This window comes from Centruroides vittatus, unplaced genomic scaffold (assembly GCF_030686945.1).
Source record: "Centruroides vittatus isolate TY-2023 unplaced genomic scaffold, ASM3068694v2 contig_2206, whole genome shotgun sequence".
NCBI classification, from domain to species: Eukaryota; Metazoa; Arthropoda; class Arachnida; order Scorpiones; family Buthidae; genus Centruroides; species Centruroides vittatus.
Genome location: NW_027121376.1, coordinates 117,982 through 144,037, shown reverse-complemented (window position 1 = coordinate 144,037; position 26,056 = coordinate 117,982). Strand labels below are relative to the sequence as shown.

General features: G+C 32.0%; 3 protein-coding genes across 3 annotated transcripts in view; 2 read left to right on the top strand and 1 right to left on the bottom strand.

The window, feature by feature from the left end:
* Nucleotides 1-26,056, top strand: part of LOC136970830 (protein kinase C eta type-like) — a 204,144-nt gene that overhangs the window by 72,144 nt on the left and 105,944 nt on the right. The gene's annotated exons all lie outside the window — the stretch shown is intronic.
* Nucleotides 1-26,056, bottom strand: part of LOC136970833 (uncharacterized) — a 158,578-nt gene that overhangs the window by 33,208 nt on the left and 99,314 nt on the right. The gene's annotated exons all lie outside the window — the stretch shown is intronic.
* On the top strand, nt 8,007-24,770 carry LOC136970828 (RAC serine/threonine-protein kinase-like). The gene is made up of 11 exons (XM_067265295.1): nt 8,007-8,091; nt 8,169-8,223; nt 8,354-8,518; nt 22,879-23,082; nt 23,319-23,413; nt 23,489-23,625; nt 23,709-23,794; nt 23,873-23,948; nt 24,020-24,157; nt 24,231-24,310; nt 24,684-24,770. Exons 1-11 carry the CDS (start codon nt 8,030-8,032, stop codon nt 24,768-24,770), a joined length of 1,185 nt encoding a protein of 394 aa, XP_067121396.1. The 5' UTR covers nt 8,007-8,029.

Here is a 26,056-nt window from a genome sequence, read left to right as displayed (position 1 = left end):
TATATATATATTAACATAACATTGAAATTATCTTTACAAGCCATATAATGTAGTGTTTTATTTTGGGGTCTGTGGGACCCCACCAGGCGCTCGGCGGAAATTTCTTCACCAGGCACCCCGAGGGATAAGCCATTTGTTTTCAGAATTCTTAACGTTGTAATTAAAAAAATAACAAATAATTATTTATTGTGACATGGTCACAATGCCAAGCGGCAATTTTTAATCATATTTTTAATTTATTTAATTTAAAATATATTCTCTCTACTGTCTCGCCTCCGTATATCATAATTTTCCTGTTAGCAATACAGTTGTTGCCTGTCATCGATTTAACTCCTTTCAGCGAAAATGTTTTCAATGGAAATAACGTGACTTCCGCCTTGTATCAGAAGTTCATATGTAGTTAATCGAGGGAGCAGGTCTCAATTAACTATATATGAACTTCCGATGCGATCAACTCCTAGTCTTTTCATATCTGATCTCGACTTTCATCTACCTAACTGCGTTCTCGAGACAAAGGTAGGCCAGACAGGCAGACGACAGTGGACATTTCTAAATCTACAAGTTTTTAAATTGCAGCCCAACAATATAGAAAAAATAGTTCCAGAAGATGCTACCATTGCTCCATTTAAGTCGAATCCTACTCAAATCTACTTCGTTTATGAAAGTCTTCGAATATCCAAACTCTAACAAATTGGATTCTACCTCGTCTCTCTGGTGATGAGTGAACGACTACAAATAAAAAGCGGAATGGTTCGTTTCTATAGAAAGACAGACACGGAAACCCCGCAATTCTGTCAAAAGTCTAAATTTTTAGCATTAAACCAAGTCGCGACGCAACAATAGAATTTCGATAATGGTCTTTCGCTTTGTTGGAATGCGATTATTCAGTGAATTGTTTCCATTGTTATCTGAGTTTTGCTGTAGATAAAGCGATTATTTTGGGTAAGTTTAGTCCCTGATGTTTCTAGATATAGGTACTTTTTTTTTTTAACATTATTAAGTATTAAATCACAATTAGCAGCGATAACTTTCACAGAACGAATCGTTGTGTGGTTTCTTCAAAGTGAAAAATAGAACCTTTGACTTATTTTGGGGAAGTGCATGTAATCATTTCATTGTTCATTTTCGTCAATCGAATCGAATTGTTAAAGCAAACTCGAATAAAAAATTCTGTTATTTTTCCATTATAATTTTGTGTGTATTACATATTACAACCCATATGACATTATTATAATTAATCTAACCTTCAATGAATTAGAATAGATGAGTTTATTTAATGTTTTTAGAATATTTTCATTAGTTTTAATGACAATCGACAGAATACCACAACTTTTACAAACCATAGAACTGTTATTATTATAATTTATTTAATACATAATAACTGAATGAATAATTTTAACGTTTTTGTTTATAATTCCATTACAACTTTATATTCATTTGTGATTACAATTTTTTTTGTAATTAAAACGATCATTTCCTGTCGTATTTATATTATTAAATTTTCATTTCATTTTTTAATATTGTCTTAACGCTCGTTCTACAATATTTAATACTCGTTTGTTTTTTGCTTGCAGAATGGATCATTTCAAAGCGTTAAAGAAATGGAATACCTCTGGAGGAGACAGTCCAGAGGAGAGCACCGCGACATCGGAATCGACTTCCTCTTCATTTCGAGTAATTTGCGTGCGTCCGAAAGAGATGGTGGAGGGTGCGAAGGAGAAATCTGGCCAACTCGACAAGAAACGGGTCATTGTCATCTCTCCGAATGAGAGCACCTCGTCCGTCATCGATTACCTGAAAAAGAGGTATCCGGAAGTTCCGGAATGGTCGGTGCAGAGACAGGCACGCGAAGAAGGAACGAAAGAGGAGTGTAAATCGATTCTGAAAAAGAGGAAAAAGAAGCCTTGGTGGAAGAAGATTTTCTTCTTCTGGAAGAAATAAATCTTCAAGGTCTTCTCACCGGATGTGACTGTTTCCTCGATTGTGACTTTTTTACCCGGATATGGACTTTTACCTGGCTATGATTTAATGACCGGATGCGACTTCATTTATCGGATGTGACTTTTTGTGGCGGTTTGGCGTCTTCCCTTTCCTGCTGACGGTACTTGGAATGATACGTGTCCTTCGTTATCGCTAACGAAGTACGTGTTCTTCCACTTCAGTTAATTAAAGTCGACGGCGACAACTTAGCATCGTCTTCGGTCGTTCGAAATCTCTCAACTGAGGATGTTCGATTGGTGAAATTTTGAGCGGAAAATAATGGATTTTTCGCTGCGTGTCAGCACTGCGTCAGCAACGTGCGTGTCAACACTGGATACTTGAATAAAAACAAAAGGAAAATATCGCAGTTAGCATATGTCTAAGCCACAATTATAATTATGTTGAACAATTAAATACGTATATAAACTTTTACTTAATAAACCCTTTTAACTTTATATTAATTGATTACGTGTATTAGTTTAAATATTATATCCGCACGTTTTATTTAAGTTGAAAGTAATCTTTTTAACAATTAAACCAAAAGTAAAAGCAGAAGGCAATGTACAAGATTCATAACGAAAGAAAAACTTAATAATAAAAGAAGTAAAAGAAATTTTAAAAACTTGCAAGTTTATATTGATACAAAAGCAAGAAATTAAATGATATAAAGCAAAGATTATTAAGCTGAAGTGTGTCTCCGCGAGTACTTTGTTAAAAATAATTCTCTAACTTAATATCAACTTAACACTAAAAAGTTCTCAATTAATGAAATTATAAAGGCACTTGTCTTCGTAATTTCATTTTTGACGATTTTTCTGTACTGTACAATGTAGAATACAGCCCAATGCAGAATAAGGTTAAAAATTGCAGCAGAGCAAATTTCTTACATATGTTTAGAGCAAATGAGAATTGGCATGAGATTAAAATATTTACAATTCTGAAGAAACAAGAAATCTTCACATCTGTTCTTACACAACCTCTGGAACAAAACAGTCTTTTCGGGCAAAATCGAGCTTTTGTGGATCCACAGACTCTTTTGACACCATTGTATTTTTTTTCTGTTTTAATGCTACTCTTATGCGAACGAATAATATCAATAGAGTTTATAATTTATTTAAACAAACTCAATTTTGCGTCATCGTATAAAAAGTAAACTCAGCTAAATTCAATTTTTTACATGTTTACGCTAAACTACTTGTTAGTGTGAGAAGCAGACAATTATCTAAGTAGTAATTAATTAAAATAGTAGTTTCATTGAATTTTAACCTCCCCCCTCCGGGAAAAAAAGGATGAAGAAGCAAAAACAACTAATGAGAAACTCGATTTAGTCATCGATGACACGATTGAAAATCGGGTTACTTCAAACAATCATTACTAAGGTCGCAAGACAAATCATGTCTTTAAGTCATCTCTCGTTAATGATTCACTTGTTTGACACCTGTTATCAACGTTAGGAGGTAGAATGAGTAATAATACAAGATGGTAAAAGGTAATAAATCTGATGAAACGTTCGATTTGTGACAAGTTAATATAAACAACTACTAGACACAAATCGAACTAAGAATTGAACTAAGAATTGTCATGCAGAAACTGACTAAATACATCATCCGATGCATTAATCAGTTTCCGCAAAACAAGTATAAATAGGGGTCCTATCCAAGCCTATTGGTGGACATCAACGGGAAACCAGGAATCGTCCCACCATACAGCGGCCCATAGTCCGCCATAATCGCCGACAGTCCACCTCCGATATTCAGCTAGATCGGCAAGTGTCTACCGATTCACCCGCATAAGCCAAGAGATATGAACGACCCGAGGTATTGACTTAGTCTTGGAAACTCTCTCTCTCTCATAATTCTAAGTTAGTATAAGCCTAGTTTTAAGATAATACAACAATAATAACTCCGGTCGAACGTCAATCGAATATCGACGACCGGACGTTCGAGCCGAATAGGCAACAGTATTGTCGTGTCCTAGCTGAACTGTGTTGTTGTAATTTAGTCTCGTAGTATATTATCTGATTATTAAATATGTTATTGTATATTAATGCCAGTCATCCTTGAGTACGACAGACACCTTATCTCGACCTCGCTATCCCCTCCACTTCGATTCATCGCCATCCACTGACCGTGTGAAGGACTCCTCCAGCCCGCACCGGTAAGCGGGATCAAGCACAAAGCTCTTCCCCTCGGTTCTCATATTAGAACTAGAATCGAAATAAAATAAAATCGTAAGGAATAATAACAAATAAGTGAGCAGAAATAATTTGTTTGGAGAGTCGGACTTAATGACGATTTTACTCGTTATTAGCATTTACACTATTTTTTTAAAAAGTAAACCCATCACTACTTTCAAAATTAAGCTTTTTGAATTTTTATAATAGTTAAAAATATAAAAACACTTTTAATTAAATATTATAACAGATAATGCCACCAAATGTTGCCGAGAACGTTAAGCAACTCGCTGTTATATTTTTTTGTCTGCTGTTTGCCTTCTGATGCCAGACATGCCAGTACGATACGGTCGAAGCCTTCGTGTACGGTTGTCGGAATTTGAGAAAAACCGCATCATTTGGTCGGGAAAAGCAAGATGACCATTTCGCCGAATTGACTGTTATCTGGGGCATTTGATCTGATTGTGAAGTCATGTTGTGGCAGTGGATACGCGGGCCCCCGAGTATATGCGGGCCCGCGAGTATAAATATCGATTCTTTAAACCAGTTTAAAGATTCGATATTTATGAAAATATTAAAATTGTGAATTTTTGCATTAATTTTTATTAGAGACGTTATGATTGACAGTTAAGAAAGATAACAATAAGATCCGCGAGTTTTTTGATAAACACGTTTTTAACATGAGCGAAAACTACTTTAAAAATCCAACAACTCATTGCTTAACTTTGCCAGTAACATTTGATATAATCTGTTATAATATTTTATTAGAATCCTTTTATATTATTAAGTATTATAAAAGGCAATGAACTTAATTTCGAGGGTGGGGATGTGTTTTATAAAAAACAAAAAAAAAAATTGTAAATGCTATTAACGAATAAAGTCGTAATTAAGTTTCACCCTACTCGTAATATGACACACGACCCTCTTTATCTTTCCATTCCCTCGACCTTTCATCACCAAAATTTATCAGCATCAATCTCCCTGATATATAAACCTTTCAAAATTTCGGAAATTTTATACAAAAAGCACAGGAGTTATTAGGTTTCCGACAGGGTGAACAAAATCGGGCTCCATACACACACACTAACATCCATACATACAGAAAACCCCCAATTTTTTACATTTCTTGAAGTTTCAAGATCCTTTGAGTTAATAATGTAAAACTCTTGGGGATTATTTTTTGACCGATAGCTTTCCCTCGCTTTGCTATAAATAACAGGGGAGGAGGGGTGAAAATAGAACGATCAATTATTTATCATGACATCGTCATTCCGGGTTGTAATTTTTAATTGTATTTTAAATATATTTATATTTACAATATACTGTATATTTTCTCCACCACAAATTACTAGATAATTGCCCTGTTAATTATATTTTTCCTTTAACGATATAGTCGCGCCGGCAGATAGGGTCTAACACCTTTACAGGGAAATTTTTGAATTGAAATAACATAACTTCCGGTTTTAATCGGAGATTGAGTATATTTAATCAGAGCCTCCCATCCCTAATACCCTATTCACACTGTACATTTTAAGCCAGCTTAAATGACTAAGCCAGCTTAAGGTATGAAATATGAACGGAAGTGACTTAACGTTAAACCGGTTTGACTACCAACAACCAGCTCAGCTTAAATCCTTTCTCAAAGGAGCTTAAGTCGCTTCAAGCTTTCCACGAGGTCCACCACAAGTTCAAAAATAATGGAGGAAGCAGATGTGCAGGTACTGTACAAATGTTCGAACAAACGATACTCTTCTCTGTTAGCATGTATATGCTGCTTCGGTACAAGAAGTTTAAATGATAATATAAATTTCTTGTTTACGAAAAAAATATATATATATATATAAATTTCTGTCAAAAATCCATACTTATTACAGTTCTATCGCTAACGTGATATAAACATTGAGAGAATCGTGCTGCCAAGGACAACGACATCACTGATAATAAATGTTAATAATTCCTAACTAACGTCTTATGCTCTTTAAATAAGTTATTTATAATTTAAATTACTAAATATAAATTAATTTATGATGATTTACGAAAAATAAGCAAAAGTTTGATTTTATTTAAAATGTAATATTGAGTACACCCACTTGAGGGCTAAGCGAATAATTCGCTTTAATTACCTAGTGTGAACGAGTAGTTAATCTTGTTTTCGACAATGCGACTTAACTTAATTCTGCTTAAATCTTAATCCCGCTTAAAATGTACAGTGTGAATAGGGTATAAGGTTTCAACTTCTGGTCTCTTTATAAATTACATGTAAAAAAGAACATTAATGTAAATACGAAATTCTAAGAAAAGGTTACGAGCATTCAGTTACTCTGAAAAATAATGTACCGTATATCTCGACGGATAAGACGACTTTCAGATAAGACGATGTATAAATTTTCGTCGAAGTTTTATAGTTTTAGCATATACAGTAGCGAACCGAAAATCGGAATGAATTTGGAACTGGGTTGTTCAGATTAGTGATTTGTTCGGATTACCGATTATGTACGAATAAATATATTAACCTGTCCGATGTTCAAATTTTTCTCCGTTGCGTGTCGCTTCGTGTTGAATTTTTCTCCGTTGCATGTCGCTTCGTGTTGAATTTTCGTCGATTTTAAGCCTAACGAAAATTTTTATAATAATAATCGAGGCTATCGTATCGTTAAAAATTATTTCTGCATTTTGTACAAACAAAATAAATTATATTGAAGAATGTAAAAACATGAAAATTATATTTTAGAAGTAAATTTAGTATCAAAAACGTTCGATTCACACGACAACAGTCCGACTGAAAATCGTGCCGATTACCGGCGATTCCGATTACCGGGGTGCCGATTAACGAGTCTCTACTGTATCTGTCCTATAAGACGACCCCGGATTTTGGGGGCCTTTTTTTTATTCAACTATCGTCTTATCTGCCAAGATAAGACGATAGTCGACTGTTCGTGCTCTCGACAGACTCTCTCGGGAGGGGAGCCGCCGGCAGGCCGCCGATTGTTTACCGTCACTAGTTATTGATTCACGGTAGTTCTCGAACAAAAGGAAAAAAAGAAGTGGCGTTCGACTGTTCGTGCAATTTCTTGCCTTTCTGAGTGCTTTTTTAAATTTGTTTCCAGACTTTACCGCAAAATGGCAGCACTAGCAACTACGGTGCCGTCTGTATGAAAGCATTAATAAAGTATGATAACTTTCTTATTTTTCGTCACCGGTCCAAAAGTTGGGTACCGTTAAAATCGGCCCAGTCCCCTCAGTTCAGATATATACTCAAAGTCCCGAAATTCCATATGTGGTAATCTATAGTATCCCTAAAATTGATTCCTTTTATTAAGAGTTTACGTCCAAATAAAATATAACTTTATATCTGAGTGAATTTGTAGCTCAAGAGCTTTGATTTGATGAAAATAATCTTTGCTTTTACTAACAATAAGATCGGTCCCTCATCTTCTGTATCACTCATTAACAACGGATGAATTCATTTCACGGCTACGATGCTTATTTGCGCTTCCTGCACAGACAGCCGAAACACTTCTGCAGATATAGGCTTCTACAGAGAACCGAAACACATTTTTGAGTGGAACCATCCAAGTGCAATATGTTTTAACACAAGCTGAAATCACAAAAAACTAAGAGTCTCTAACTTTGTTAATTCCGAAGAATTAAACTTTTCATTTTAATGGCAACGAAAGAGAAATGTACATTTAAAACAATGATGAGACTTTGTAAAGAATTCTCCAAAAGTTCATTTTAATACGCAAATAGAATTTCATATATTTAATCACGTGATTTCGTATTAAATGTTATTTCGTAACAATGAATTACAACAATTCTTAACAATAAGCTGCATTTAACAATATTGTATTGTATTGTTGCGATTTCGAAGCGATAATGGTGCGCTGCCTGAAGAAGGCTTTTTTGCGAATGCGGAGTATTAAGGAGAAGAAGAAAGAGTAAATTTCCTCAGTAATAACATTTATAATTGAGATTTATGTAATATTAATTAAGATATAATTGACTTTCTTTACAGAGGAGATGATGATGCTGAACCAAGTGGTCAGCAAGTTACAGATTGTCCTACAAAGGTAAGATATTTCTTTTCCCCTTTGAAAATCAGCGTTATTTATGACTAAAATTGAGATATTATCTATTTTTCTAATATACTTTTAAATAACGTTGCAAGTGTAAATAAATTTTTCTATTCATTTTTCTTAGTTGGACGAAAATTGTTTTGGAACAAAGTGTTACCCCTCAAACAATGAAAATTCACAGTTCCCAGACAGGAATTCAAAGTGGAGAAAATTCATAGAATTCTGCAGAAATGCATTCTGTAAATTCTGTTGTTGTTGTCGTATGCTAAGCGAGATTTCCGATTCACAGGTAAGTTCTCGTTCTTTATACAATCCTTTAATTAAAAAAGTTTATAATTAAAGGATTCTGCGATTTCAGAACTGCGAATACGATAATAAACTTGATTCAAATACTCAAATTCGACTGGATTCATCAAAATATGACGAACACACTCTTAATGACAATTACGAGTTTGAAGAAATAGGAAATGGGAATTTCGGTACAGTTTATTTGGCTCGGTGTAAAAATTCAGACGATAAAGTAGTTTTGAAAGTTGTCAAGATGAAGCGCTTTTGTCTCGCACAGGTATGTTTTAAGCTCTGTTTTTGATTGTAATACGGCGTCAAAAAACAGAACACGTATATTAAATTATTCTTGACTTCAAAAATCATCAATCCACACATCATTTATGTTATTACACGTTTATCAAAATTGATTTAATTATTGATGATGCACTAAGCGATGTTCTATGAACATTAATTAAAAATATCTACAGAATATTCTTAATTAAGTGTAAATGAAGATAATTTTTTTTATTTACAGAGGCGTAAGATAGAGATAGAAAAATCAGCATGGATGTCCGTATCGCGTCATCCCCATATTGTGACGTTAATAAGTTGTTTCAAAATGAAAACACGGTAAATATTAACCTTTTTTATTTGAGGTATTGGCAATACTTTATGCTTCTACAGACTAATAATTGTTTTCTTTAGGTTCTGTTTCGTCTCCGACTATGTAGACGGACAGGACTTGACAACTTTCATACACAACAACGAATTTCTGGAGGAAGCCCAAGCCAAAATACTTGCTGCTCAAGTGGCTTCGGCCATCACATTTATTCATAACAAAGGTGATTTTCTAAATCTATTTATTTATTAATTTCTTAACAAATGCAAATTGTATGACGAATTTGCTTTTTGTCTTCGGTAGGAATAATTCATAGAAACATTAATTCCGGCAACGTCATGTTAGATAGGATCAAAGGAGCACAGTTAATCGATTTCGGTCAGTGCACAGTAAGTAATGTATACTGTAATATCCTAAGTTTCGTAGAGATACACATTTCATATAACATCGTCGTTTCTTTCCGTCAGTATGAACGTAAACCCAGAGACTATTGCGGGACTTTGTTCTATCTTTGTCCAGAAATTCTTGAGAAAAAATCATACGGTAAGGTGATCTATTCGAATTTAATCGAATCATTTCGTTTAACTCTTGTAATTAATACGTATTACTTACAGATGCTTATTGCGATTGGTGGGCATTTGGAATCGTGTTATACGAGATGTTAATTGGAAAAACTCCAATGGCTATTTATTTGAAAAAATTTAAGAACATTGACTATACGGATCTGTCGTCCCTTATCGAGATAGCAAAAAGTAAGCCGTCGTTATTTTTGATTTGTTAACAATAAAGAGAAACGATGTGATTGATGTAAGCGCGTCTTTTCAGCGATTCAAAATGTTCCGTTGCAGTATCCTATGCGACTGTCAATGAATGCCGTAGACATGATCGAGGATCTACTACAAAAGGTAAGATTATAATATCTACTGTAGTCACGACACATTTCATTTGCATAATTATTTTTCATTACATTTCGAAGTATTAAATGTTAGTATTTACGTTGTTTAATATGAGAATTTTATTATAAGAAACGCGTTCGTTTTATAACATTTCAACACATTTTCTGAATAATTAGGTGAATATTTGAATAACTAATTCAGTTTGTTTAATCAACACTGTTGAATACTTAATTTCAATGTTTGTGATAATCAAATTTTAATTAGTAATTATAAGCTAAATAACTTACTGTAATACGAATTGACTTTGAAACTTTACAGATTAAAATATGATTAAAACAGTGTCAACTGTTGTGATTAATTTTTATGATTTCTTGTGTTCTCAGGATCCGAAGAAACGTTTGCAAGAAGGACACATCAGAATACATAGATTTTTTCATGATGTCCCTTGGCCCGAATCAGTTCACACTTGACTGATTCAATATATTTTAATGTATATATTCAAAAGAAATTGTTTTTCAAAATATAATTTATTATATGATTTTGTTAATTATAATTAATTAAACTTGAATTGTATCTTTAAATGATTTCAACTAATCATTTCGAATTAAACTTAATTGCTTTGATTCATTAACACAAGATGTGTTACCATTTGCACACTTGCCTATATTTCATCTTTATTTAGTTGAAGTAATAGTAATAGTACCGATAACAGCATTAATTACTTAAATCTAACAATTAAACGAAACAATACTAGCATAACCTTCACGCTTTTTAGAAAACAATGTTCTATAAATAAAACAATTCATTATACTTCTAACATACCTATGTATATTTAAAAAAAAAACATCTTCAACATGGAATACATTAAAATTAAAACAAGAACCAGTAAATCCATTGAAATAAATAAATATATAAGCGAACTAAAAAAGAAGTTTATGTTAAATGGCTACCCCAACAAAACAATTAACACCTGGGAAAAAATGCTTAACGTAAAAAATACGAAAGAATAAAAACAAATGATAACATCAGATATATTAAATTTCCCTATATAAGAAGTCTATATGAAAAGTTTCAAAAAAAATTAAGAAAAATAAACGTAAAACTAGCACCAAATTATGAAAAGTTACAGTCTAGGTTAAGGCAAAACAACTAACAAGAATAAGTAAACATGAAATAGGTAAAACAACAAGCGTTGTTTATAGAATTCCATACACATGCAGCAATACTAATGTTTACATAGGTGAGACAAAACGGAAATTGAATGTACGATTAAAAGAGCATATTGCAGATTTAAAATATAATAGAATAAATTCTGTTTTTCATGATCACTGTGTACTAAATGATTGTAACATTGACAAGTTAAACGTTGAAATTTTACATAATGTAAAAATACATATAGACCTAATAGAAAATTTAAAGAAAGTTTTGAAATTCTTAATGCTAAAAACAGTATTAATAAAAATTTAAGTTTGAAAATAAGTGAAAACTGGTTAAATGTTCTATAATTAATTTTTAGTTAATATTAAACGGTGTAAAGTAAATAAATTTGTAGTATTGTAAATTAAATAATTGTAACTTGTTAAATTATGCAAATCTATGTAAACGCATTATGACTAGATGCAAACACGGCTATCGGTGTTGTGTAATGTTATGTAATTTATTGTATAAAACTCTTGAAAGTGTAACCTGTAATCGTTTGAGTAGTGTGCTGAAAAATCAACTAAATGAGCCGATCAGTGCACACATCGATTAACTCCACTTTTTGAAAAATCTTAAATTTAAGTGTCAAAGCCCTTGGTATAGTCATAACTTTTTATATTTATAATAACTTTCCTGAATAATAAAGATTAGCACCGTTAAATGGCAAATTTTTTTGGCCATTGAATAATGAGTAATTTATTTCAGAAGCCATTTCGATTAACTCCATACTCTAATGTAAATCGTTTCAGTAACGCTGTATCTGTTCTGGCCGTGCATCGACGCTTATTTGTTTTTAAACAGCCGAAGATGCTCTCTCCCTCTCAATAATATTCGTAACAAAATCGCATCGGTAAACAGATAAAAAGAAGCACAATGCAAACGGTAGTTAGTATAGCAGTGATCTCGCACGCTGAATGTTACTGTGTACTTCTTAGTCTTTTCAACATTACTCCCAGATTGTTTTTAAAGAAATAAATACAGTCAAACCTGTTTTTATGCGCTCTTTTTTTGTGCGATTTTTTATTTGTGCGGTATAGTCGGCGACTAGTCTCGTGCGATTCGTCATGTCTCACGTTGACTTATTATAGCTAAATAAACTTATTATAGCATAAATGAACTTATTATAGTAACATTATTGCATGAATATGCGAAAAATGAAATAATTTACTTTTAAAGTCAACAAAACACCACCTGGACAAAAATATGTAAAACAGACGATAGACCAGACGATGCAGTCAAGTGCTGACATCTGTTGTCAATAAATTCTATTTCGTACGGTTTTGAGTTATTTTCTATGTGAGACTTCTTTTATGCGGTCCCTATTGACCGCATAAAAACAGGTTTGACTGTATTATACCGTTATAATCAAGATGAGTGAGACTAATAATGTGAGTGAGGAAAGCAGTGATGATTCTTCAATACGATTTATCAACAGAAAGTCTGGTCCAAGAAGACGTTTATCGTTTTCCTCGGATTCATCGGATTGCAACAGTACAAACACAACAAACACATTGATTAGGAGGAAAAGAAGTCGTAATCCTGTTAAATGAATACGAAATTTACAAAAGCATAACAGGATAAAGGGTTTGGCATACAGGAATAGGGGAGGAAAATTAATACCTGCAAAAACATTTGTCGATATACAATGCAGATGCCGTCAAAATTGCAATCAAAAAATTCTTTCGGATGAGAGAGAGGCTGCCATGAAAGAATTTTATAGTTTACATAGTCAACTTGACCAAAATATTTTCTTAAGAGGTTGTATCAAAGTTAACGAAATAAAAAGAAGGCGCCCTACGAATGAAACTAAAGAACGAAGATCACATTCGTTTACATATTACTTTCGAAAAGAGAGACTTGATATTCCCGTTTGTAAAAAATATTTTAGAGACACTTATCAGGTGAGTGACGGGCGGATATACGATTGTTGTTCTAAAGAACAAGTTACATCTTTGATTGATAAGCGCAAAGGCCGCGCTGCAAGCAATAAAATAGATGATACAAATGTTATAAAGCATATAAAGTCATTTCCAGCCTACAGTAGTCACTACACCAGAGCTCATAATCCAAGACGACAATATTTAAATCCTGACTTAAATATTAAGAAGATGTATGAACTATACATCACAGAATGTGAAAAGGAAAACGTAGCACCAGTGAAAGAAAAATATTACTATAATGTGTTCTCTACAAAATTTAATTTACATTTTAAACAGCCATCAAAGGATACGTGTCAAACTTGTGATGCTTTTCAAATAAAAATTCAATCTTCAGACGATGAGGGAATTAAGATGGCGAAAATTGAAAAGGAAACTCACTTAGAAGAGGCTGAACGGGCTCGCAGTCAAATGGCTGCCGATCGAATGGCAACATCGGAAAAATTGTTCGTATTTTCTTTTGACTTGGAAAAAGCTTTAGCCTTTCCCAAGTTGACCACATCCGTAGCTTATTATAAGCGAAATTTATATGTTTATAATTTTGGATGTCATGAATTCAATAAAAATATAAGCCACATGTTTGTTTGGCCAGAAACTGAAGGATCTCGTGGGTCTCAAGAAATTTCATCTTGTCTAATAAAGTACATAAAGACTTACGCTGCAAACTTCGAAAAAATAATAACATATTCGGATTCGTGTACCGGGCAAAACAGAAATATTAAAACCGTCTTAAGTTTATTGAAACTTGTTCAAAGCACGGAAATCAAAGCTGAATCAATTGACATGAAATTTTTGGTAAGTGGACACAGCTATTTGCCCAATGACTCAGATTTTGCCATTATTGAGTCATGTGCGAAAAAAAAATCAAAACATTTTTTCACCAGATGATTGGTACCATATAATCAAAACATGTAAAAAGAAAGCGCCATTTCATCTAATCCAAATGACTCACCAAGATTTTTTGTCAACAAAACCTTTAGAACAGTCTATCATTAACAGAAAAGTAACCGTCACAGGGCTTCCAGTAAATTGGCTTAAAATACGCTGGATAAAGTTAGAAAGGTCCAAACCCTATCTCATACAATTCAAATGTGACTATAATGAAGATACAGAATTTCAAGCCATTAATATCAGAAAATCTTTAGTGGGTAGACCGCAAAGTTTGAAAAATATAGATCAGCCTTTATTATATCCTAAAGGTAGAACTGTGACAAAGGAAAAATGGAGAGACATGATGGACCTGCTAAAATTCATTCCTCCTGTTAAACACGATTACTATAAGAACTTGTCAACAAATCGAAATGACGAATCCTCGCATACAGCTGATGAAGAAGACATTATTTATAATATTGCTGAATCATCCCAAAGAATAATGCCGCTAACATAAAGCTGCTATGAATTAATTACAAAAATTATATTATAACCGAACTGCCAACATTCATTTTTATGGAAAAGCTGTGATAAAAATGTATAATAACTAACTTTTTCTGTAATAAAAAACTTAAAAATGTAAAGACTAAATTTAACTTTATTACTTTTTTCAGTTGCCAAATCGATTAACTCCACCAGTCACATAAAAACTGTAACATTACTGACGATTGTTTGTTGGCTATTCTTTCTTATTAATTTTATATACCGTTAGATGAAAGCTATATCTGCAATTATGCATTCTACATTATATATTTGAATTCATATTATCAGAGGAATTTTAAAAAACAATATACATTACATCATCGCGTTTCTCAACTTTTCGTTTTATGGAGTTAATCGATGTGTGCACTGAGTGGCTCAAATAACAATGAAATATAGCCAAATGTTCAATTGGTAACACATCTTGTGTTAATGAATCAAAGGAACTAAAGAACACGGTTTTAGAAGATTATAAACTTAATTGCGTTCAATCGTGTTTGGTAGTTTGTGTGTTGAATATTGTACGACAAGCATTCGTATTGTTAAAAAGAATCATGTAGGATTTGTACGGCGAATTGTCTGAACAAGTGTGAATAAAGACTAGGATAAAGAATACAAGAATAGTTAAATCCTGTATCAATAACACATCTAATGCAAAATATATATAAAAAATACAATAAATGCACGTTATTCAGTTGTTTATAAATTAAATACAGTAATAGCAACCTGTGACAGCGTTATCGGTAACCGGTTTACTGGTATACGGATAAATTAAGAAAATTATACCCCGGTAAAATTACCGGTTATAAATTTTTTACCTGTGTTTTGGTAAAAAAGAAAAAAACCTCTTAATTAACCCGTTATATATTTTTCCAAAATTTAGGCAACAACTTTTACACACTAAAGCCGTGAACCGTAATACGGCTCAAAAGTTTATCAAAGTTTACGGGATTTTCCATTGAGCGAATTAAGTTTCACGGCTTGATTGACTCTGTGTTCTAGATTAAGTGGATCACTCCTCATCAGGACGTGGAGTTTTCGAGTTTTCTCCACGTCTGTAACGCCTGAATAGAGGTCCCTTAAAAAGACCTCCCGGAAAGCATGCCTTCTAGGGAGATATCTCTAGTGTTGCGTTGCCATAACTTAACAAACAAACTGTAGTGTTAAGTTTTGACTTTACGTTCACCTTTCACTTTTCCCAATTGTTATGTATAAATGACAAAGGAAAGTATTAGAATCGTGTGAAATTTGAACCTCCGATCTGTTTGCAAATAGGTAAGTTTTCAGACCGCTAAACTAAAAATGTTAAAAAATAAAAAAAAATTTCCAGGATACGTGTGTGTGTTTGTGTTGTTTGTGTATCACGTTTAATATCTCAAGATGCTTTAACGATTAAAGAAACGAAATTTGGCATGGTAGCATCTGTACTAGAAGTATTGATTCTATTATACTTTGGTGGTTAAAGGTTGTTTAGAAGAGTGTTACTTGTCATATCTCGAGTGAAGTTGTATTTAATGAAGATTTTACTCGTTATTAGCATTTACAAATTTCATGGAACTCATCACCTCCTTGAAAATTGAATTTTTTGTCAGATTATAATAATTAGTATGTAAAAACATTTTTGTAACAAAATCTAATAACAGATGGCGCCACCAGAAAATTTATCTATATATATATATGTTACAGTAAAAACCCGTTTTTAGTGAAAACGCGTTTTAACTAGTTGAAACTAGTTTTTACTGGATGTCATTGTTATAACCCGTTTTGTCTAGTTAAAACTAAAATTTACTGCTGTACATGTTTTGATTTTAGATGAAAAAAAAACATTAACTTTTTAAAATCAAACATTAACTTTTGAACTTTTAACATTATATAAACCAATTTTAGCTACATAAATATGTTTGGGAGGAAATAAATAAAGTGATGATTAGGATTAAAACATTTGTATTATTTAATACGATATTTATTCAAAATATTGGTCACACATCTGTGTTATTAACATTAATTAACCCTTTGTCCCTGAATGCATCGATCGATCGGTCCCCTGGCTTTTTAAGCAAAACTTCAGGGGTACCGATTCATCGTTACTTTGGTAAATATCGATTTTTGTAAAATTTATTAACAACAGATATAATTTCGTTCGATACGAAGTGAATAAAGTACAGTAGAGCATCGATTATCCGATCCCCGATTAACCGACTTATAGGTTAACCGACCGCGTTCTAGTCGGCAAATGCAAATGTCCGCTAGTGATGTGGTGCTACAATATTTGGTTATGTCTTGGCTACTTTAATATTATTTTTGATAAATTTTTGCATGTTTTAGCTGGTAGCACTGGCTCGACCATGAAAGGGAGGCTAGTATTTAAACCAGACCTAATACACTATACTAATAATGTATTTTTTCATACTTTTCGGTTATCCGACTTTTTAGTTATCCGACCAACCGCAGTCCCCAATTGAGTCGGATAATCGATGCTCTACTGTATAATAATTCATTATATTAGTTGATAGCAGTATAAAATTTTGATTTCAAACAAATGTTTGATATAATGTGCGATAATTTCACAACGAATAAACACACATGCATAAGTGTTATATCGAATTGTACAAAACAATATTCTACGTCTCTCTGGCTCAGTGCCAGCAAACAACTATGTAACTAGACAATGTTAATTTTCATAAAATGTTACAAACTATCAAGTTTATGTATCAGTTCTGATATATATTATTTTTTTTCTTATAACTTTTTCTAATAAAATGTATTGAAAAATATCGTATTTAAAACTAAAGATATTAAAGCGATACGAAATTCATCATACACTATAGGAACGTGTTAGCTGAATGAGCTTGGTCGAAACAGTTTTTACTAAACCATTTTGTTAAAAGCCGTTTTGTCTAGTTAAAACTAGTTTTAACTCGAATTCATTTTTCACTAGCAGTAAATTCTAGTTTTAACAATGACATCCAGTAAAAACTAGTTTCAACTAGTTAAAACGCGTTTTCACTAAAAACGGGTTTTTACTGTAACATATATAATCGAGACGAGCTGATAATAATAGTAAGAAGAAGAATCAACGCAGAGCCCAAACGGTTAGGAGTTGAAATTTGAAATTTGGTACACAGTTAGGCTACGTCACGAAAACGCACATTAACAAGGAATTTTTCGAAATTCCTCCCACGGGAAAGAGGGACACAATTAAGTCTTAACACTTCCATCAACAATGGAAGTGTTAAGTAACAATATAAGTGTTAAGTAACAATGGAAGTGTTAAAAGAAAGCGACGTGCAAGACGCAGATGTATTTTTTTTCGTTTTTGCGGGAAATCGAACATATTTTTAGACCCATCTAAAAATTCTGTAATTAGTCTGGAAACAGGGGGACCCAATTCTTGCATTCTGTGAAAACGGGTAAGGTTGACTGTAACGTAATAATCTTAATTTTCGCTAAAACGGTTAGGCGTTGAAAGTTGAAATTTGGTACACTGTTAGGGTACCAAATTCAAGTAACAACGTGTTAAGTAACGATGATACTGTGAAGTATCAATGGAGAACAAGAGAAAGCGACGTTCAAAATCTACGGGCTCTGGAAAAAAAAAGAAAAAAGAAAAAGAGTAATACGTTAGAACACATTCGATTTTCAAATTTAAACAGATTAGTTCGATTTTAATCGACTTGTCTTCTTTACAACATTCGATGAAAATCGAACGATATAATGAAAACACGTTGTGAAAATCGAACAATATTAGAACATTCGATTTTCAAATTCGACCTTTCTTTAGAAATAGTTCGTTGATGAAATTACTCTTTTTTTTTCTGACTATAATGTGATAATCTTAATCTTCGCTATCGTTACTTTTGTCCGAGCAACGCCGAGCCTACCTGCTAGTTATAATTAATAATATAAAAGTTATTTTTTAAATAGAATCTCATTATTGTCAGGAAAATTGCCAGATTTTCTAGAGTTTTCGTCTTCTTCACTAAAAGCACTTTCTTATGAGGAGATTCAGGCTTAAGTCACAAATACCAGTTTAAATTTACAGGTCATTCACAAAACTAATTGCTTGTGAGTGATAATGAATTAATTGAAGAAGAAAATACGCTTGATATAAACCTATAAACATGAAGCATTACCGTATTAAGCATTAACTTTGTAATGTATTCATAGACACTTGGCAATTTTCATCTTTATTTGTTAGTTGGTAACAAATAAAAATGAAAATTGCCAAGTGTCTATGAATACATTACAAAGTTAATGCTTAATACGACAAATCCGAAAAAGGCCACGGTTTCAAAAAATACATGAAGTATTACATTGAAGTTGGGCATTAAAAATGTTATCTCCTTAAAAAAAAAAAAAAACTTTTTGTCTATTTGGAGGTTCATTCAGTAGGATTAACTATACAAGATAATATTTGAAACACTTTTAACGTATCTCTTTACATCTAATGGCTTTTAACAATTCCACACTTATAAATATAAATATATTAAATGTCTTTATTCTCTCTCTGCTAATTTAGTTTTAATACGCTTTTTAAATTTTTGTGTACCAACAACTAGAGCTAAGACAGCGAACCTGTGGCATGTCAGGAGAAATTTGGTATGCAACAGATACGATCTTCTCTAATTGTTTCTGTTAAATTGCACTACTTTTTTCTGGTTTTATATTCAATTCTGTATATACTCGTACTTTTCTCGATAAGCTTTACATTTATTTAAATAAATTTTCTAGGTAAGTTGCTACCATCCACGTTCATATAAATTAGAAAATGTATGAAAACTTAGCTAGTAATCCATTAATAAATAAACGTAAAATATTTAAATCATCCTATAATATTATTTAGTAATAATACATAACATAAGCGAATGATTATAGCAATAATGCATAAAACAATAACAAGCAAATACATAAGCAGGCAAGCATTACAATGCATAAAATTTAATGCATTATGATTATATATCACAAGTATTCCATATTAATGCTCTATAGCGGAGATGACTGATCAAACTGTTCTTTTTTAAATGTAACCAAACAGTAAAATTTATATATAGTTACATAATAATGAAATCACTAAATCTTATATGGTAAATGATTAAATATCTGTTATTAGTAAGTAAAGTGATTGTTTATATAATTAATTAATGACTGTCTTACCAATTTTAGGTATACAATGGAATTTATACCGTATTCAACGTGTTGCTACAGATTAGAGACATCTGGTTGGAAGTAGATTCAAAATGTGTTGCTTCGAGACATTCGATTTCATCCTTCAATGCTACAGAGATGGTTTCTCGCAAATGAATACTGTAACAATATCAATAAAAATGTTACAGATTTAATATCCATGTTTAATACTGGATTTTCTGTGGCTTTGAAAGTCCTTTTTCAGAACACCATCGGCGTTTTATAAAAATCTACATATCCTATATATGGAGCCGAAACAGACATATAAGCGTAGTTATAGTTAATTCTATAATTTTCTTTATTTCTACAATGATAAGACATCAAATTCACTAAGGTACTAAGACTCCTACTACACTGAATACGTTACTTTTGCTCTTATTAGAAAAAAAATAATATTCAATCTGCAATGATGAAATATATTCGCACTGAAGTGCACTAAGACATTCATATTATTAATAATTTTTAAATTGATTTTAGATGATGAATCTTTCACATATTTAATCTGAAAGATATTAGAGTGATTTCAAAAAATAAACACATATAAGTGCAGCGCTGTAAATCAATATTCTTCTGGAATGCCAGGAGACTAAACAGAAAATGTTTACATTTTTACTGTTATTGGAATGATAGTTCAAGTATGTTCAATTCCTAGTGTTATGGCCATGACATCAAAATGATGGTAAAAATCAAATACTTGTAAACAATCCCAATATTTAATATATAGTTCATATTTCTTGATTATTTTCGCAGGCGATTTTACATATTTTATTGATGACTTAAGCGTCTTAAAAGATAATTTTTATACTATATTTGCATTTACTTCCATCAGTTAGATGTTATTATAAAGGCTATTATAAATAAATGCAAACAAAATAATAATGGAATAGAAGAAAATCTCAATTATGTAAAATTAAAAGTTGAAAAATTTGATAGTTGAAACAAAGTTTACTACACTTTCGTTCAACAGATTTTCAAGAAAATACTTGGTCCTGTGGCGACAAAATTGAATTGGTGCCAGACAGACAGCAGTGATCGTCGCACTTGTTGGACACAGAAGTCACAATTCTTGTATAGCGACCGATTGCGTCAGGAAGCGCGACAATTGAGTTAGAAAGTTTTGACTCTACTATAAATGTAAACAAGTCATGGGCCCGTATTTTTTACATATAAAGGGACTCGTTACACTTTTAAATTCTTCGTCGCAATTCATGGAAAATAGAAAAGTGTCGTCAAAAGAAGACAATCACATTTTCAGAAAAAACTAAATTCTATAAGCCTAGAGAAGACGTGCTTACCGACCTATGTCCTGTACATCGCCCAACATAGTCGTGCGATTCTTGAGATATCGCTTTGTCTCCCCTCCCTGCTACAATCTTGTATTACGAAAACGCCCACTTAAAGCAAATGAGAGTTTGAATAACATTAAAATATTCACATTTCTGAAAAAACAACAAGTCTTTCACATTCTGTTCTTACACAATTTCTGAAACAAAACAGTCTTTTTAAGCGGAATCGATCTCTTGAGGATCCTCGAACTGTCTTTTGACACCATTTTATTTTTTGTAGATACTACTCTTTTTCGAACGAATAATATCAATAGATTTTATAATTTATTTAAACAAATTCAAATTCGCGTCATCGTATAAAAAGTAAACTCAGCTAAATTCAAAGTTTTACTTGTTGACGCTAAACTACTTGTTAGTGTGAGAAGCAAGCAATTAACTAAGTAATAATTAATTAAAACAGTAGTTTAATTCGATTCTAACTTTTTCCCCTCCGGGAAGAAAAGGATGACGAAGCAAAACCAACCGATGAGACACTCGATTTTGTCATCGATAAGATGATTGAAAATCGGGTTACTTCAAACAAGCATTACTAAGGTCACAAGACAAATCATGATCAAAGTTCCCTCTAATCTGCGCGGCCGCGCCTTCTCAAATTGTTGCCGCGCACAACAATTAATGTGCCGCGCAGGCGAGCACGCACACTGATTTGAATTGTTGTTTACTTATTTCTCACTCTGCAACATGATTATTGCTATGTATATTTCCATTAAATACATTAAAGAATTGACAAAAGATGATTTTTGTATGGAAATATGTTTTAAAATGAATTTTAATCTCTACTTTATAATTAATTATTTTAATTTGTATAGGAAAAAATAAGAATTTATATATAGATATATATATATATATGCTCACAAAAATTTTTTGCTCAGAATCTGCTTAGCAAAAATTTTTTCTCTCCGAGAAGTCCACGTTCCGCTCAGCTACAAAAACAATTAGAGGGAACATTGTAATCATGATCTTAAGTGATCTCTCGCTAATGATTCACTTGTTTGACACTTAATATAAACGTTAGGAGGTAGAATGAGTAATCATCATCATCATCTATTGTCCATTGGAAATTTCTTCCCTATTACAATGAGTAATAGTACGAAACGTTCGATTTGTGACAAGTTAATATAAACAATTACTAGACACAAATCTAACTAAGAACAAGTTATATCATCCGATGCATTAGTCAGTTTCCGCAAAACGAGTATAAAATAGGGGCCTACCCAAGCTCTGGGCTGTCACTAGCAAACATCAACGGGAAACCCAGAAATCGTCCTACCATACAGCGGCCCATAGTCCGCCATAATCGCCGACAGTCCACCTCCGATATTCAGCTAGATCGGCAAGTGTCTACCGATTCACCCGCATAAGCCAAGAGATATGAACGACCCGAGGTATTGACAGTCTTGGAAACTCTTCTCTCTCATAATTCTAAGTTAGCATAAGCCTAGTTCTAAGATAATACGACAATAATAACACCACCGAATATCGACAACCGGACGTTCGAGCCGAATAGGCAACAGTATTGTCGTTTCCTAGTTGAACTGTATTGTTGTAATTTAGTATTGTAGTATATTATCTGTTTATTAAATATGTTTTATTTAATATTAATTACGATATAATCGAATTTCTTTACAGGGGAGATGATGATGCTGAACCAAGTGGTCAGCAAGTTATAGATTGTCCTACAAAGGTAAGATATTTATCTTTGTCTTGTAAAATCAGCGTTATTTATGACTCGTTTTTTATACAATTCTTCATTTAAAGAAGTTTATAATTAAAACATTCTGCGATTTCAGAACTGCGAATTGGAAAATAATCTGGCACGTCCTCAATTTCGACTGGGTTTATCAAAATATGATGAAGACACTCTTAATAACAATTACGAGTTTGAAAAAATAGGAAAGGGGAGTTTCGGTACAGTTTATTTGGCTCGGTGTAAAAATTCAGATGATAAAGTGGCTTTAAAAACCATTAAGATGAAGCGCTATTCTCTCGCACAGGTATGCATTAAGATTTATTTTCGATTGTAATACGGCGTCGAAAAACAGAACACGTATATTAAATTATTCTTGACTTCAAAAATCATCAATTCACGCATCATTTATGTGATTATACGTTTATGAAAATTTATTTAATTATTGATGATGCACTAAGCGATGCTCTATAGACATTAATTTAAAATATCTACAGAATATTTTTAATTAAGTGTATATTAAGAAAATGTCTTTATTTACAGAGTCGTCAGATAAACAGAGAAAAATCAGCATGGACGTCCGCATCAAGTCATCCGCATATTGTGACGTTAATAAGTTATTTCAAAATGAAAACACTGTAAATTTTAATTTTTTTCATTTCAGTTATTGGCAATACTTTATGCTTCTACAAACTAATAATTGTTTTTCTCAGTTTCTGTTTTGTCTCCGAGTATGTGGACGGAAAGGACTTGACAACTTACATACACCACAACAAATTTCTGGAGGAAGCCGAAGCCAAAATACTTGCTGCTCAAGTGGCTTCGGCCATCACATTTATTCATAACAAAAGTGATTTTCTAAATTTATTTATTTATTTATTCATTTCTTCACAAATGCAAATTGTATGACGAATTTATTTTTGTCTTCGACAGGAATAATTCATAGGGACATTAGCTCCAGCAACATCATGATAGATAGGACAAAAGGAGCACAGTTAATCGATTTCGGTCAGTGCACAGTAAGTAATGTATAATGTAATATCCTAAGTTTCGTAGAGATACACATTTCATGTGACATCGTCGTTTCTTTCCGTCAGTATGAACGTAATCCCAGAGACTATTGCGGGACTGTGTTCTATATTTGTCCAGAAATTCTTGAGGAAAAACCGTACGGTAAGGTGATCTATTTCAATTTACTCGAATCATTTCGTTTAACTCTTGTAATTAATACGTATTACTTACAGATGCTTATTGCGATTGGTGGGCATTTGGAATCGTGTTATACGAGATGTTAATTGGAAAAACTCCAATGGCTATTTATTTGAAAAAATTTAAGAACATTGACAATATAGACCTGACGTCTTTTATCAAGATAGCGAAAAGTAAGCCATCGTTATTTTTGATTTGTTAACAATAAAGTGAATCGATGTGATTAATGTAAGCGTGTCTTTTCAGAGGTTCAAAAGCTTCAGTTGCAGTATCCTACGCGACTGTCGACGAATGCCGTAGACATGATCGAGGATCTACTACAAAAGGTAAGATTATAATATCTACTGTAGTCATGACACATTTCATTTGCATAATTATTTTTCGTTACATTTCGAAGTATTAAATGTTGGTATTTATATTGTTTAATATTAGAAATTCATTATAAGAAACGCGTTCATTTTATAACATTTCAACACATTTTCTTAATAATTAGGTGAATATTTGAATAACTAATTCAATTTGTTTAATCAACACTGTTGAATACTTAATTTCAATGTTTGTGATAATCAAATTTTAATCAGTAATCAGAAGCTGAATAACTTACTGTAATACGAGTTGACTTTGAAAGTTTACAGATAAAAATATAATTAAAACAGTATCAACTGTTGTGATAAATTTTAAGATTTCTTGTCTTTTCAGGATCCAAAGAAACGTCTTCAAGAAGGAGACATCAGAATACACAGATTTTTTGCTGATGTCCCTTGGCCCGAATCAGTTCACAATTGATTGATTCACTACATATATACATTTTTAAAAAATGTTTTTTAAATATAATTTATTATATGATTTTGTTAATTATAAGTAATTAAAGTTTAATTGTATTTTTAAATGATTTCAACTAATTGTTTCGAATTAAACTTAATTGCGTTCGATCGTTTTTGGTAGTTTGTGTGTTCAATATTGAACGATAAGCATTCGTATTGTGTGGTGGATATTAAAAATAATGACGTAGGATTTGTATGGCGAATTGTCTGAACAAGCGCGAGTAAAGACGAAGTAAAGAACACAAGAATAGTTAAATACTGTATTAAAAGATATATAAAAAATACAATAAATACACGTGTTATTCAATTGTTTATAAAATAAATACAGTAGTAGCAACTGTTTTCATATTTACAGATATTAAAGGAATTAATTGTCTTTAAAAAAGACTATTCATCTCGTCAATATGCTAGCTGCTAACATACGAGTATTTGCATTATTAACAGCTTTGAGCTTTACACGTTATCAGGATCTTGTATTCTAGATCTATTTGTCAAAGTTCAAGGGATTTTCCCATCGTTTTATTTTAGTTCTACAGCTTAATTTTATGTTTATAAAAATAAAATTGCATTAAACGAATGAATTTTATTCAAAATGTTCTCCAAAATAACAAAATTTCAAATTAATGCCAATTAAAACTTTTTATAACGATTTTACTAATGTACGCAATAATAAAAACATCCTTCGCAAATACATTGGCTATTATTTTCTCGTTGCATCAGAAAGTTTAGAAAAATCTGATTATCTCAATGTCTAATTCTATAACATCAAAACTCTATAATTGATTCTATAATTGATGGCATGTAAATCAAAAGCAAGAAAATTTAACATTAAAGAGAAAGGTGATAACTTTAAGTGATAGAAATGGATAAGAAATAATAAAAATAAGTTTTAAAATTGTTTTGTAAATAAGACTGTTTCAGTTTAAAACAATGAAAGTTAAAAATATTTCAAGCATATACTTCAATTTCCAGTTTATTTGCAATATTTGCATAATATTATGCAAAATTTTATTACGTTATAAATTTAATGTGAGTGGGACAACTTTCTTGCCAAATTAGTGTTTTATTTTGAAATGAAGTTTTTTGTTCATTGTTTCTTCATCTTGCAAACGTTAGGTTGTGGACAGAATCCGTTCCCTCCTTATACGTCTTTTTTATTATAATAATTGGCTTTACGTAAGCCTTATTATTATTGAAAAATGTTATTCATTTGAATTGAAAAAAAGTGTTTTTTTTTATTTTTTTCAA

Excerpts from the sequence above, each read along its gene's own strand:
- LOC136970828 (XM_067265295.1), top strand. The coding sequence starts at position 8,030 with ATGGTGCGCTGCCTGAAGAAGGCTTTTTTGCGAATGCGGAGTATTAAG. Across the intron at positions 8,519-22,878 it reads GCGAGATTTCCGATTCACAG|AACTGCGAATTGGAAAATAA; the intron begins GTAAGTTCTCGT and ends CTGCGATTTCAG. Across the intron at positions 23,083-23,318 it reads AGCGCTATTCTCTCGCACAG|AGTCGTCAGATAAACAGAGA; the intron begins GTATGCATTAAG and ends CTTTATTTACAG.